This window comes from Grus americana, chromosome 11 (genome assembly GCF_028858705.1).
Source record: "Grus americana isolate bGruAme1 chromosome 11, bGruAme1.mat, whole genome shotgun sequence".
NCBI lineage: Eukaryota > Metazoa > Chordata > Aves > Gruiformes > Gruidae > Grus > Grus americana.
In genome coordinates this window covers 22,579,396-22,595,140 of record NC_072862.1, presented here as the reverse complement: position 1 = coordinate 22,595,140, position 15,745 = coordinate 22,579,396, and the positions used below count along the sequence as shown (strand labels likewise).

Sequence of the window (15,745 nt, the reverse complement as noted above, 5' to 3'; positions counted from 1 at the left end):
TAGGATTCTTCTAGTGGAGCTCAACTTCAGTGACATCTGTTCCCAAGGTCATTGGTATCCATTATAGCGTGCCTGTTGCGAGCAGCTGAGATGGTGGCTGGCTTCCAAAAGCCTCTCAGAGGAGAAGCTGGCCAGCTACTCCTGCTCTGGCTGCCTGCAAGAGCAGCTGCTTCACCAGCCTGATGCCTCTGCTGCATTGAGGAACGCTGGCCAAGTCCAGGATGTCTGCTGCCAGAAAAAAGAACTGGCAAATGGTACTCAAGGGGGGTTTTTTTTGTGTCTACAAGTATGTATTCTGTAGTTCTTGTAAGTAAATGAATTTTCTGTGTGCAAACTTGAATGCGGTTATCTTTTATACTCTGAACTCCACATGTGCAAGTATTTTATGTGTTAAGGCTTTTGCAGAAGGATCTTGAGAGGTTGGATACTTGATTTTTTCATTTACTCTTAATTCACCAAAGAAAATACTGTATCTAATCTCTGCCTGTAGACATATTAGAAGCACCAGAGAACCAGCGCACATTTTAAAAAAAAATAAATATTCAATTTAGGATTTTCTTTTTCTCTGAGAGTGTTTAGGGCACTACTATGCACTCTTGAGAGCTGCGTGCTCTTCTTAGAACTAAGCTTATTATAAACTGAAGAGTTGTGGTGGAAAAACAAATCCTGTTTCAAGGTAGCACTGGGAGTTGTGGTTTACCTAAGTTACTTTGTCCAAATACATAATTTGCCTTATAAAAATGAACAAAAGTTGAGGAAGACCGAGAACAGTAGCAAAAGGAATCCTATAGCAGAGTGTTGTTATAGTGAGGAAAGAACAGAATATTGAAACAGTTACTATTGTCCACAGTTCTGTAAAATTAGACCAGACTGGCAGCCAAAAAGGTATTAGTGAATTAAAGAAAAGTACACTAGTGTGTACTAGTGAAATGCTTGTGGAAAGAAACTTTTGACACCCGATGGCCTTTTGATTTGAGCTCCTGTATTAAGTGTTAGCTCTAGTTGTCTCCCCACTCCCTTTAGAAGTACTAAATTAGTTCGCCACCGTGCAAAGTTTAGACATGTATTAAACAGAAAAGCAAATGCCAAGTGGGGAGGAAAAGGAGGAAGCATGCTTGCTGGATGTTGCTGGGATGTGGGATCGCATCTTGGGTGAAAGGCGTTTTGATCGATATTTGAAACCAGAGTACTGTGGGTTTATTATTCAAGTGTCTGAACAGAGCATACTGTGAAGCATGTTATTTGGATTCTTGTGTTAATTTTGACTCAGCTCAAACCATCTAGGCTTCAGGACAATGTAAGGAACAATAACATACTGTGGGTATTGGTGCTTTTGAACATTCATACGTGAAGCCCTGACGTGGATATTTTAAACTTCCATTGTCTTAAAACTGTCATGAATTTCCTATCGTAAATTTGTTGTAATTCTGCAGATACAGCTACGAAGCTGTACACATTTGAAACATCTGACCCCCTTGCTTTTTCTGCAGATAGCAGATGAGGAGAATATTATAGATGCTTTTTCACGTGCAGTTGCTCTAGAAACTTTATTGTATTGCCTGTTGCCTTGGTTCTATATGCATGCTGTATGTTGATTGGCAGGGCTGTTTCTCCCAAGAAATCCCCTTTGGATAATGGATTGCTCTCCTTCTGTAAGTTATAACTTCAAGTGTAGGCTTGCTATGAACCATTCTCTATTTCTTCAGCATCGATCACTTCACTGAAATGTTCTTGTTTGAAATCATTGAGTTGATGAACCCTACATCACCAAGCAGCATCAAACTGGTGTTCACTTTCACATTCTCAAAACTATTGAATGTTTTAAAAAATCCCTTTGTTGACCTTCCTCTAAGCTGAAAATACATTTTAAAACCTAATACATAAAATGCAGGATTTGCAGATGTCAAGGATCACATGTCTCTCCTGGCATAGGAACACCTGTATCGGAGTTTGACACAGACTGCTTTATAGCATCAAAAGATCGACATTCACCCTTGACCCCACGCAAGGGCAGGGCTCCTTAGCAGTTCCCACGTTTTTAGCCACAGGCTGTTATCTCCTTACGCAGTCTGTCAGGAGTAGTGCCGCGAGCTGCGGCAGCCCACCGACAAGTAAACGCAGATGACTGGCAGGCAGGTTGGCAATCGGTCTTCCTTGCCTCCGAATAGGCTGACATGATTTGTGACTCATGGATATGCAGGTAGTTCAACACAGCCAATTTGTCCTGTTCTTGACGCTGCAGGTGCTTCATACAGCCTTATCCTGCTCGGTCACATTGGCATGAGCTCTGTAGTAGTAGTATGTAGTATTAAAAGTTGATTAAAAAGGGGAGGGTAAAACAAACAAGCCAACCAACCTCATGGTACAGCTGTGTATGTTCTTGCTTTGCAAATTCCACCACTGTCATTTCCCAAATGCAGCCAGATTGCAATAGTTTTGCAGCCAGGTGCTCCCTGGCATTTCCAGGGAGTGGGATTACTAGAGCCGTCAACACCCAGGACTTGGGAACTCAGCTGTGATTTCTTTATTACCTCCTCAGGCTCTCCTATAAGCTTGTAGCAAATTATATGCTTCTTGTTGTAACTGTGATAACATACTGCTTCGGTCAGCAATGCATCCGTGAAATATCCAACTAGATTTTTGTTTATATTTACCCTGGGGGGGAGGGGTGGCATTGGTGTCTTTATTAACATATTGACATAGTTATTGACATCAGTCTTGTCTGTTTAATTAATATAATTGATCCACTGAACATCTAGCTAATAATTCTGGGGCAAATATTCTAACTAGTCTTGTTACTAAAATTGTGTTTTAAGCTCCTTATTGTGAAATCTGCCATGGGTCTAGTTGCCAAAATAATTAAATGACCATTAATTTGCAATTTTCCCTTCATCTAAAATACTTATTAAGCTGGATTTTTATTAAAACAATTAAGAACAAAATACTTAAAATGCCTTCACAGTAAATGAATGCTAAGTAATAATAATGAAATGCTAGCTTATTTTTATGTAGAAAAGATGAAACAAATTATAGTAATGTCAGTGTGTCATATAAGATCTATTGAATAGCAGCTGAAGTCAACAGAGTTTAAAGCTAGGAATAAAATGCATGATTAATATGAACAAAGGATGTAGGAAATACTTATGAACTTTTTTTTATTTATGTGTAGCCCAATCGAATGCTTTTCTGAGAAGATGCCCTGGATTAGTTAATTATTAGGTAAATGACTTCGTAATTCTGGGTTAGGTCAGAAATATGAATTAAAGAATAAAAACATCTGCAGTATCTAGCGCATCATGATATCCTGAGCTGTAGACAAGCACTTCTTTCTTTTATCTCTTCTCAAATGATGTATTACATCGGCCATTAGTTTGCTAATGTTTGTAAAACATCTTATGGTGACAGATATCTCTTTACTTAAAGACCAGAAGATCTGCAGGCATTAATTACATTCTGCTCATTAGTATTCATTCTTCTGCTGATACTTATTTGCTATTTATGTATCACCCCACATACTAGAAGATGCATGCGGCGGAATTTTTCCTGGTTTTTGCATTTTCAGCTCCATTGTCCAAAGGATGAAGGAATGAATCTGAACAAATATTTTGTACTTATGTAATTAATAAGGGAAGGCATATATACAAATTAAAACTAGCAATCAAAAACTTACTCCAATCTCCAAGAAACATAACTGCTTACCAAATACCTATCATAGTGAGACTCATTAACAATGTGTTATTTTATTAAAGAGGACAGCAGCTGTGACCTGATATCAGGAAGCCCAGAAGAGTGACTCAGGCCAAAATACTGTACTTAGTCCTTGTCTGCAACTGTTTCTAGGCTGTGTTCCAGGTATTCCTGCTGCTGCTTAGATTTGGTGCCTCTGAAATAGTTCAGTCTTGGATTTTTCCTCTGTGTTTTGATCTGTTGTTCAGCCATACTCAAGCCTCTAACTTTACAGACTTTCATCATATTTGAGGTCTTTAAGTTTAGGACCGTTAGGGTAATGTCCGGTGAAGTGCCTGGGGTAAATATTTCCGCAGTTGAAGAGGATTGTTCCAAGAATATTGCAGGCTCTGAAGTTTTCTTCTTAATAATGAAGAGAGGAGACAAAATCAGAAATTTAATTTCAAGTAAAATCTTGCATTTTGCAATTCTACAAAAATCACTTGAGAATGCTTTGTTTCATTTTTAAAGCAATAATTTTGGCTGGGATGCACAGCTGTGAAAAGACTAGGAATATCTAGTATGTCTTTAAGTTGCTTTTCGTCCTGAGAATTCTCACTTGGGGTAATAATTCAGATTATGGGCAATCAAGTAGAGTTTACATCTGATACTTGGAAGAGAATCTGTTCTTGCTGAAAAAAATCAGACAGGCCCTCAGCTGACGTAGTACTTCTTACCATGTGTTTCAAGAATATATATAACATAAAAAGATCGATGGAGAAAGCAGAAGAGAACTAGTGACATGTGGCTGAAGTTGTGGGATTATACAATCAGGTTTTAAAAAAATTTCACCAAGCAATTCTAATTCTTCACAGTTCAAAACGTATTTTCAGCACTGGAAATAATAGCTATCTATTATATTTTATAAGTGCTGTTCTGGTCACGTGGTGCAAAGGCTGTGGAGTAGTTTTGAGCTGTTCAAATAATTTTGCATATTAAATTGAGTAAATCTAACATTAATCTCACATTCTATCTTCTGGGGGTAATCAAGTCTGTAGGATGGTACAAAATGGTGCTTAATGGAATTTTAGTGGTTTAATTTTGCAGAATAATTTTTCTTTGGTAATTTGTCACATGAATAGTTACTATGGGGTAGTCTTTAGCTATTAAAAATTATTACTCTAAAAATTTTGATTTTTCTGCCAGAGACAATGGAGTTCCTGGTAATTAAATGTCTAATGATGTTCAAAGATGTGTTAAGATACAAAAACCAACCAAACAAAAAAACCACACCACAAAACCAGCAGTGCTACTTAGCAGCTTAAATGTATATTACTTAGAAGGCTGCACTGAAACGGTAAGTACTGGTTGTGAATTTCTATTTCATGGTACGTGTGGATATTTGAAAACAACTCTCTTCAGCTGTTAAAGAGGATAACTGATAATTAATTAAAAATAGCAATGTTACCTGAATAAGCTTTAGGATATCTCATATGAAGTCTAAGGGAATTTGTGCCTTGTGTTCAGAGTACATACATCTCTTTCTTGGATATAAAACCAATAGCTGGTAACAGATTTGAGCACCGCATACCTATACATGAATTTCTTCAGCACAGATTTTTGCCAATGCAGTTGGATTACATGAAAACTTGGAAGCCAGTTTTCAAGTTGATTGGATTTGTTGTCAGCAGCACCATAGTAACATTTCTATAGATTTCACTTCTAAAATGAAATGTTCTAATGAAAAATATGTAGACAAAGAGTTATTATAGTAGGGCAGGTAGTTAGTGAGGGTTTTTTAAGCTTCTGTAGTTTTTAGTACATCTTTTGCTTGGTAGTTCAAGCATCCTTTGGTTTGTCACAAGTGGATAGAAGCAGCGCAGATGCTGTTAACTGCAGGTCTTCTGAAATGTTTCTGGCTAATTAGTATTTTGCAGATCCTATTCCTCCCCTTGCTCTTTCACAAATATCGTTCTATGTCACAAACAACCCAGAGCTGGAAATACCCATACTAGATTGTAGCTTATGGCGTGAATAACATTAAGCTTCCTTACCTTGTTACGGATTGTGTCTTGCCCTAGGTGTTTCAGGGAAAACAAGCCATGCACACATTCTGATTGATAAAGCAACCTACCGATGGGCTCTGCTGAGCCTGTTGTAAAGTTAGTGCATTAAGCGAGGACTTAGGCTTTTGTGTTTGCTCGTTGTCTGCTCTGCCTGCTAGTGCACACTAGTGACAAAGCACACATGAACCTGTGATCTGCATGGGGACACACGCCCTCCAACCTGAAAACGAGGTTGCTGCCAACCCTTAGCTGCTATCCTTGGCATGGTCAAGCATCATAAGAAAAAAACAAAACCAAACAACAACAACAAAGCCCACATAAAGTTTCTGCTGTGTTTTGTGCAAAGAAAGTTCTACTCTGCCAGTGTTGTATCTTAGGGGAGGATATTACTGATTCATCTGGCTTTTTTCCCCAGTATACAAGCTCTCTCACACTTAATTGTGTTTGCTACAGTGAAAGAAATGGAATCATATAATTGAAACTAAAATGTATCAAATGTGTATGCGCACAGGAAAAATCAAGTATTGAGCATATTCTTCCTGTACCTCTGCTGCTCTTTACAAGCCAAATCCTTGGAAAGGTAAGCAGGAAAAAAAAAAGTGCAGTGAATGACAGATAAAATGTTGTTTGTAATCCTTTCTGGGTATACAAAGTGCCTAGAGAACTTGGTGTTTTCATACTTAAAACACACCAATTTGTTAACTGGGAGTTCAAGTTACTTTAAAGAGATGATGATCCTTTTTCCAGAGTCACATGCAGTGCAAGGGCATTTGAATAGTTTGCGCATCAAGGAACAGGGCAAAACAGGCACAAAACAGAGGTTCCAAAAAGGGGCAAGAGAATAAGGGTATTGGGAGCTCCTTACCATGTTATGTGTGTTTATTACGACAGCCTTATTTGATTACAAAGAGTTTTGTTAAGGTGATCAGTTTAATAGAAAGCATTTTAAGTATGTGTTAGGACTGGCTGAAGGCTTGCAAAATTATTTTAATTTGGATAGATTTTTTTTTTTTTTTTTGGTAGGCTTCCTTTTAAAAGAAGCTGTTTTGCATAGTGGGAGGAGGTATAAATAGTTATTTAGAGCTTTGTTTTAGCAGCATTCTTAAGTGTAACTTAAAAGGATGCAGTTTCTTGGCTTAGGGCTTATGTTGCTTAGCAGAAAACAAAAGATGCTTTTAATAGTAATATCAGTGTACAAATAGAAAAAGAATTTATTGTGAGTGATAATACACAGATTTTTCCCCAGCTCTATTCTGCTGCCAGTAATGGCTAATACTTGCAGGCTTTTTTGTCATGAGAGCCAGTAAATGAATTCAGCAGCTACTGAACTGATCTTTAGCTGAGGCTTCATTTTGGTGAAGAGCAAGGACTTTCCAGAAAAGCTGATCTCAGAAGAGAACCTGCTGAGATTTAGTGCATATTAATTTCTGAGAGAGGGAGAGGGAGTTTGGGCCAAAGGGAGTCGTTTCAGTGAAATACAGAAACAAATTTGACTTCCATAAGAAATGGAGAAGCTTGGAGAAATGAAGTAAACTATTTATTGAAGTGATCACCATGTAGTGTGGGAGAGGCACACACCAGTGCAGTGGGGAAGAGGAGGCAGCTTGGGTTTGCTCTTTAATGTGGAAATTATTTTGGCTGTTTGGCATAAAGTGCCTTTTACTCGCTTCTGAAGCAGAGTGGCAAACACTAACACGGAAAAGTATGAGATTAAATAACTGCTTCTAATTATATTGAGTGTAAATGGAGAGTATTTAAGATAAAATAGATAAATGCATCGGCATCTGTATATTAAGCTTAGAACATACGGGGATAAAATTAGTATTGCAAAGGAAATTCAACACAAGCAAATGTGTATCAACTAATCAGTAACAACCAAGCTGAAAATTAGAGGTGGCAGCCCCCTGTTAAAGCTTTGGGGCATCTTACTAAAATAGTAGGAAAAAGAATTCAGAGTCTTCAGAACAGAGCTACATACACTCATGAAAAATATTTCAACATGTGGTTGAAAATGAAAATACTGTAATCTGACCGGAGAAATTTTTGGCACTCCTTTTACAAATGTTTATTTTTGCTGTGAGCTTGCGTATTTTATCACTGCGACAAGTCAGCTAATGTTTCACAGAGGGGCAGCACGCACTTGCAGGAAACAAAAAGCAGCATTTTATCTTTTCCTTAATATCCCAAGAACCACAGCATCTCTGACGTAGCTGGGTTTTTTCCCACTGTTACTCTGAGAACACATTCTGTACAGTAAAAGTACAAGCAGATAGTGAAATAAGCAATATATAGTTACGTTCTTGTGGCAGGCCAGCCTTGTCCAGCTGCGGAGGGGCTGCCAGCCTCCCTGAGGCGCTGAGGTGAGGCCGCTCCAGAGGCAGCGGGAACTGTCCGGAGCTGGCTGTGTCTGGCCAGGGCAGCCCTGGCTCCCCTCACAGAGAACCCTGCTGCCTGTGGAAGCGTCAGAAGAGACGTGGGACGCCGGCAAGGGCTGTGGTGACTGACCTACCTGCCTTTCACCCGCTTCCCTCGCTCGCCGATGGTAGGGACCCCTCGACTGCCATGACCAGTGTTGGGGTTCAGCTGCTGGGGCAATTACGGTGGTTGGGGGCTGGGCGCCTGTCTCGTTCGTGGCGTCCTCTGGCGTGTTTGGGTCCCTGCCTCAGCCACACTCCTCTGGTGCTGAACAGGGGTGCGATGGGCTTGGTCTGCGCCTCAGATTTTCAGAAATAGTTCAGTCTCAGATGGTAGAGTGGATATTGGGAGTCTGTAGCCAGTAATGGATATTTTTCCTATAAAAATAACCTTTATGCTCTCTCAGATTACCAGTTGCTTACATAAATAACATGGTTGTCAGCTTTGCCACCCATACGCAGGGGTAGCTCAAGCCACTTGGTACTTAAATTTTTAAAGATAGACATAGAAAATATCACTTTTCCTTCTTAGGTTCATAGTCACAAACTTAAATTAAGTATATAGCATGTGTCAGGCCTGGGTAGGTTAAACTTTCTTTTCAATACAGATGAAGCAGGAGTAGGGCAGGGGGAAATGAGCGGTTCGTATCTTGTAGGCCCAGCTGGTAGGTGACGCTGTTAGCCATTCCCAAGTGTGTAGTGGACTGTAGCACTCACTCTGGTAGTTAATAGCGTGAGAGCGAGGTGGTTAGTTATGTACCAGTGCTGATACTCAGCACATCGTACAGAGCAGAGTGATTTGCCAGGCAGATAAACTGCGACGGCTGAGCCTTCCTGCTGCTGGGGAGTTCGGTCGCAGCCCCCTGTTTTAGTGTTCCCAAGGATGTTGATGCTTTAATTGAATAAGGGCACTGAACTTTATCCAGATCAGACTGTGTGTAGTCTGTAAGTATTTTTCTGAGGCTAAGAAATATTTCTTAGGACTCTGTAGAACCAAACACTTACTGTGTCAAGCTGCCTCTGCTGAAGCCTATGGGAGTTCTTCCCAGTCATTTCAGGGGGACCAGAGTCTTTGTGTTTAATACTTTTAGATTGCAAACTCATTAGGACAATGATTTGGGTGTCTTATGTCTAGGTCTTTTCACACAATGGCATTGAGTAATGTACAAGTATTTTGCTGGTGTTCCCAATTCTGCCCTACTTACTATATTTTTCTTCTAAAGGGAAGCCTTTCTTCTAAGTTAAAAGGTAAGGCTAAATAGCCTGTGCAGTTACTAACTTCTCAGTTTGTAGTATTCAATCAATTGTAAAACATTTTAATTAAGTCTGCTAAGATACAAATGTGGGCAGACTTTATCCTATGCTTACTCATCAGGCCAACTTCATATTGTTTTAGGGGAGAACTGAGGAGGGCAGTGAACTAAAGATATGTTGGCTCAAACAGCAGTTTGAGCACCTGCTTAACATAAACTATGCAAGTCAGTTTGTTACCTCAAATAAAACAGTAAGGACTCAGATGCATTTAGAGCCAGATAGTGGTTTTCTCAGTTGTCATTATATCCAGACACATCAAAACAAAAGCTTGAACGAAACTGAAAACTCATACCAAACACACACAAAAATGCTATGCACTATAAAAGCTTTGGACTATTATCCTGTCTAAAATTAAAGTTTCAATGGCATTCATTACAGAATAGGGAGGAATAGTTATTAAATTACTAATGTATCTTTCACATATGAAGAAACTACTGCAGACTGAGTTACTGCTTTTGGATGCGCTTGATGCTAGAACTCTTGTAGGAAACCTGAGTGAACCAGCAGTAGGCATCAGCTCTGAACCTGTGGGGATACAGAATTCAACATGCATGCAGCAGCAGAGAGCCTTCCTGTAGCATTAGCATTGCTGGAATCCAGATAATGCATCTCTCTCCTGCAATTTGTTTGCTCATTGATTGGACTTTTCAGTCTGGTTTTCATATCCCTCAATACTGGGCTTTTGAAAAAATAGCTTAAATAGTCTAATAGATTAATTTACCAAACCAGAGTGTTTCCTCCTTGATCCGGAGTGATTATCATCCAGAGAGCACCTTTCTAAATACTTGTATAACTTAGTTTTCACTTTTCATTCAACCTGTGCACTGCACTGCCAGACATCTGCAGAAACTGGATTTAAAAACAGAAGAATCGAACCAAGCTGTCAAGACTGTTAGTATATTCTCTGCCTCATAGACCAGCGGTGATTGAGCTGCTTGACTTTATAATAGGTTGGAAAGCTGTTTTATAGGACTCTTCATGGAACACTTTTATTTTCTTAGCAGGCATTTATCTGTGTGATGTATTGATGACTATTAGAGGGTTTTGGCTGTGATGTGCAATTTCACAATACGCGAGCACCTTTTAAAATGGTGCTATTTCTTCAGTGCTTTGTATTCAGTATCAGCTAAAAATGAGGTGGTATTTGAATCATGAAAAAGGTGCTCTGGAGCAAGGGAAGATACCTTTAGGCTGTCTTCAGTGCAACAGAAAAAAACACTTAAGTCTGTATTATTCTAAATTTGTGGAAAAGGTATTTAACTTGCAAAGCTAGCAGATGCCAAGCACTCATGTTAATGTCTTGCAGTGTTGCATATGTGTGTTTCAGGGTGGAAGTGCTTCAAATCAGGTCTTCATTGTGGAATGGGGTCATTTTGGTAAGGTGCCTGATCCATGCCATGAGCCCATGTGAGTTGAAGTTACAGTATTGAGCTCACAGTAAAGGGTTTCTGAACTATATAAACAAAACTATTTAGGAAATGCCGCATTAGGCCAGATTCTGTGTAGTTCATTCTTTTCCTGCTGTGTGGGGCAGGAAATTTTGGGGCTCTTCTCTCCCCATTAGTTATGGTCTCCTGTTGCACTGATACAGCACTAACACATGGTGATGTGACTGCAGGGCTGTGGGTACTCTAACAATACTGCCAATTATCATCAATTTTACTTTTGTCGGGATGGAAGGTTAAGATGAATTGGTAAACCTAAGTGCATGCCTGCTAGATAAAATCCTTATATTGGTTTCCAGCATAGCAGGAATTTGCATGGCAGGTAAGTGGAGGTGAACAGGAGATTGTAAAGTTAACTGTTCAGCTTTAGGCCGATGACTGACCAAAAGGGCGCACCTTAGGGTATTTTGACACAAAAGATATTTATTTGCAAATCAGTTTGGACCAAAGATCATCAGAATAACTCCTGCCTTATCTTTTTGTTGTTTTGCAAAGTTACATTATTTAGCAACATTTTGGACAGTTCATGCTTCTCTTTAGCCTGGGGAACTTCATAGGTAACGCTGTGATAAGTAGCATTTGGCCGACCACCTGCTGTCTCTTATTCTGGAAATATGACAACTGGCCGTGAAACAGCTATGAACTGATCACTTGACCATGGCAAATGAGCTGCCCTCATCAGTGTGTTCTGGTATATATTTAACTTAATAATGTGAGCAGATGGTCATTATACTGATTCATGAAGCAAGGGAGGGAGCTTGGCTGTCTTGATAACTTAAGGCCTGAGTGCTGAGCGTTGAAGTGGGGCAAGAAGCAGGGGAGCAGAGGAAAAAAGGAAATTTTTGTTGCGTGTTTTTTTTGTTGGTTTGGGATTTTGGTTTATGTTGTTTTGTCTCATTTTTTACAAAGGACCACTGTGGACAGGAATAAAATAAAAGCGAGTTCAGGTGACTCATCGAGCCTGTACATATGGTCATTTCCCTGGAGTCAGAGACTGTTAGTGTGCAAGCAGGATGCTGCTGAAATATTTGCACCACTGGTTGTGCTAAAAAGGGGGGTGGGGGGAGATGGGGGGGCAGTAGTTTGGAGAGTTGTGAAACTTCTCACTCTGCTGTTGCTACTAGTGATGACAAGTCTTTCGAGGAAACTTTGAAGGGAAAAAGTAATACTTAAGTAGTAGTTCAGTAATTTTTTTGCAAAGAACAACTTTGTTTAATTGTTTCCCCGTTTAACAGGGTATAACTGGAGATTTAAACAAGCAGCTAATGCTATAAAATATTCAGCAACTATCCTTGTTAGCTAAACTGGGAAGTTCACAAATTCCCAACCTGGATCAGCTCAAAGGAACAGCTTGATCTGGTTATTCATTTTGTAATTTTCACATGAGAAATACTATATACAGAAGAACATTCTCTTGAGCAAGAGCTTAATCTCACACTTTGGTTCCTGTTTCTCCTAGCTGCTGATTAGCTTTGCTGTCTTATCAGTTTATGTCATAGTATGTGACTATAAATTGACTTTGCAGTGAAGAGGGAATACGGTTCGTCTTCACAGATGCTGCTGTTACCATGGAGATAAAAGGACCAATGGCCTTTTCTTGGTTTGGACTGTACTACAGTGTTCGTACAGAGATGGTGCATTCGAAAATGCAACATTTGATGCTTTTATATTTCAGTCTAAATATCAAATGAGAAAGCATGTTATTTTTTCTTGGTGATGAAGTTTAATAATAAATACAGATTTGGGACTTTTTCTGGAAGCAGAAAGCAAGCCCACCAGGAATGTGAAAACAGCGTGGCTGGTTTATGCTTGCTAAACCTCCTCTCTGGGAAAAACCTTTTGGCTTTGCAAAATATAACCCTGTAGAGCCTTTGGGTTTATCTGATGCGGTGCTTGATGCTGGTTACATCACCAGCTTACTTATCTGTGATGTTCCACCGTGGCTGATCTTGAATGAGCATGCAAAAGCTGTGAATGTGATTTTTTTTGTTTTTTTTTCTTAAGAAAGAGCTTTTCTACCTCAGATTGCGTGAAAGAAAATATAAATACCAAACCCACAATACATTCAAGGATGGCTTGCAGAAGGTGTTATTTGTGAGTACCTTTTCCTTCTTCATCTGTCATCACGTCTCTGATATCTGTGTTGAGGATTCCAGAAGTGGGAGTAGTGATCAGTTTATTGTTTGGTAGGTTTCTTTCCACGAACCATTTTTAGGGTGTTACCTTTTTGGCAGATGAGTGATCTGTATATCTGAAATGCACAGCTGATGATTGTGTTTATGCATATCGGTATTTAAAAATTTAACCTAATAAAGTGAATAAGCCTATGTTTAGCAGTGAAAAAAAAACCCAACCCTATATAAAAACCCCACTTTGCGTATAAGTAGTAATGCAGGATGCTAGGAATTCTGTCTATGACGAGTCAAGAATCTCTCTCTTCCATTTTGTTTCAATGCTTTGTCATATGAAAGTGTAATCTGTCTTTTAAATACATAAATATTAATACAAGGATATAGACTGCAGTCTTAACAATATATATATCAATAAGGCAAAATGTTGCTGTGGTTTTATTGTCATTGCATATATATACTTGATCAAAACCTAAAGATAAGATGCATTTATTGCTTATTATTTACCTGAACAGTTTCTCAAACATAGTCAGCACAGCAGGAGTTTAATATTTCATTCATTTAATGCAGTGCAGCAGCGCTTCCCATGAGTTGTCACTTTTGGCAGAAGAGCTAAGCGCTTATCCACTTGTAGCCAGGGGAAGGACGATGCTAAAGTTTGCATACTGTTTGTGGTGTCAGCACCAGGGTGTATATGGAAGCCACACTGGGTGGTTTTATTCAGCTGAATTCTAGTGGTTCCACATGACCCTTCCTATGAGCTTTCTCTTAAACCGTACTGCAACGTTGTTCCGCTTCAGGGAAAAATCAGAACAAAATAGACACGAGCGTGCAGTTAAGTCGTCCTCTACCACCCACCCTCGCTGCCATCAGTGGTTCACTTCTAATCCAGTGTTTTGAAATGGCTGTACCTGCTATTTGCATTTCTGAAGTCTGGTTAAAGATCCTTTCCCTTTAGGGTTAAATTTAGGTTTGCCAGAGGATCATATGTTAAGCAGATGCAATTGTCATCTGTAGTCTTTCAGTTATTTTAATAGTGCCTATGAGGGTCCTAATTTGAGTAAATCTGCTTCATGTTCAGTAGTGCTGTCCACACGCAGGCATAGGAAGTTCAACCATTCAAGAATAAACTACTCAAAATGAATATTGAAAGAGTATTGAAATCTGTTCTTAAATTTTCTTTAGCCTTTTGTTTTACTGTGATGGTATGAATGGTTAAGCTGAAATGATTCAAAATCAACATAAACTTGGAACTGTACCTAGCAAGTTGAAATAAGAAAAGTGGACTTGGAAAACAGGTTGTAGCCTTCCAGGTATACGTGGATCAGCTTTAAATATAATGCCGTATATTTATACAAGGGACAGGTAGTAATGTTTGTGTTAGACTCCATTTTAATTTGAATTCTGGGATTTGGGGATTTTTAACTCTCAGCAGGGGACAGAATTTCTTATAGTGCTTATTGTGTGGTGTTAAAAGAATATTTAATCTCTGTAGGTTACTTTCTTTAACAGTGGCGACGTTGTAGTCTTATTTATAGAACCCTCTTCTACAGTATTTTCCTCTATTACTGCTTACGTGTTTGATATCTTTTTACCTACCTCAGGACATTGCTGTAGAAAACAAGATGCTAACTATGAATTCTCCTATAATTCTTTATTTTAACTCCTATTTAAGAAAGTTGATGCTGATAGTTGAGAAGAAGGAAAATGTAAGCCTGGGAGCTTTTTTAGAACTAACTCTCTAGAACATATATATATACACAAAATCTTCATGTTCTTGAAAATTGATCTGTTCTGAATACTGAAAACATATGTTAGACAGTTAAATACACCAGCTTTTTAATACTTGAGTAAGTTTTGGGGTGAAAACTTAAATACTACAAATCTGTCAACGTTCTAATAATATATATGCTAAGGACTTTTGCCTTTTGAAAATAAACTATATCTCTCATACATCTTGAAAATAAAATATAAAAAGCTAGATTGTTGCTGTTCTAAAAAAAGCTAAACAGCAATGTCAAACTACTAGGATTAGCAGAAGCATTTTTTCAGATGCTGCGCTGAATAGCACATAGTCATTGTACCATTGTTTCAAGTAATAGGATTTGCCTTGCTGTAAATCTCTCATGCTATGCCTGTGTAATTTCATTTTTTGTACATTACTATTTTTCCTCTTTTGTGAGCTTCAAATCCAGTATGTATAGATGTCGCTATTTTGATTTGGGTTTACTATGATTATTGCTTTGTGAAATTACAAATGTGACTGTATTTTGTAATGTGAGTTGTGGTTTCTTGAGAAATTCTAGGACCTAAATTAATGACGTGGGAAATACAGAAAAGATACAGCGAATCTATCAGTTTTCTGATTTAATCTAAAAGATTTTTTTTTCCTTCTATCATACACAGCTTCATGTCTCTCTGCTCTTTATTTCTGGTTTTGAACTGTGTGGGGTTTTTTCTACAGATTTTGGAAGTGAGTAGTAAGCACAAATGATACAAGTGCATTTTATGTGCACAGTAAATTATTGTACATCATCCTTCAGAATAGATGGTTTTGTAGTAAGACTTAATCAAAAGGGAAATAAATGTTCCTAATTATAAGTGCCTACATATTAGCAATCTTAATTAAATTCACCCTAGTTACAGCTAACCCAGTATTGGAGACTGCCTACAAACCGCGCATTGGCTAGGATGCAAAATAATCACCTCTT

The 15,745-nt window shown here is 38.6% G+C and overlaps 1 protein-coding gene across 8 annotated transcripts in view; it reads left to right on the top strand.

Moving 5' to 3' along the window:
• IQSEC1 (IQ motif and Sec7 domain ArfGEF 1) overlaps positions 1 to 15,745 on the top strand; it is a 341,486-nt gene that overhangs the window by 135,074 nt on the left and 190,667 nt on the right. For 2 of the 8 annotated variants that reach the window (XM_054838003.1, XM_054837999.1), the window contains exon 1: positions 12,544 to 12,999. The exons of 5 other annotated variants lie outside the window; for them this stretch is intronic. In XM_054838003.1, the coding sequence (XP_054693978.1) occupies positions 12,977 to 12,999 (23 nt within the window). In that variant the 5' untranslated portion in view covers positions 12,544 to 12,976. Of the gene's footprint in view, positions 1 to 12,543; positions 13,000 to 15,745 lie in introns of those variants that run through there. One more of the 8 variants, XM_054838004.1, reaches the window with a different exon arrangement.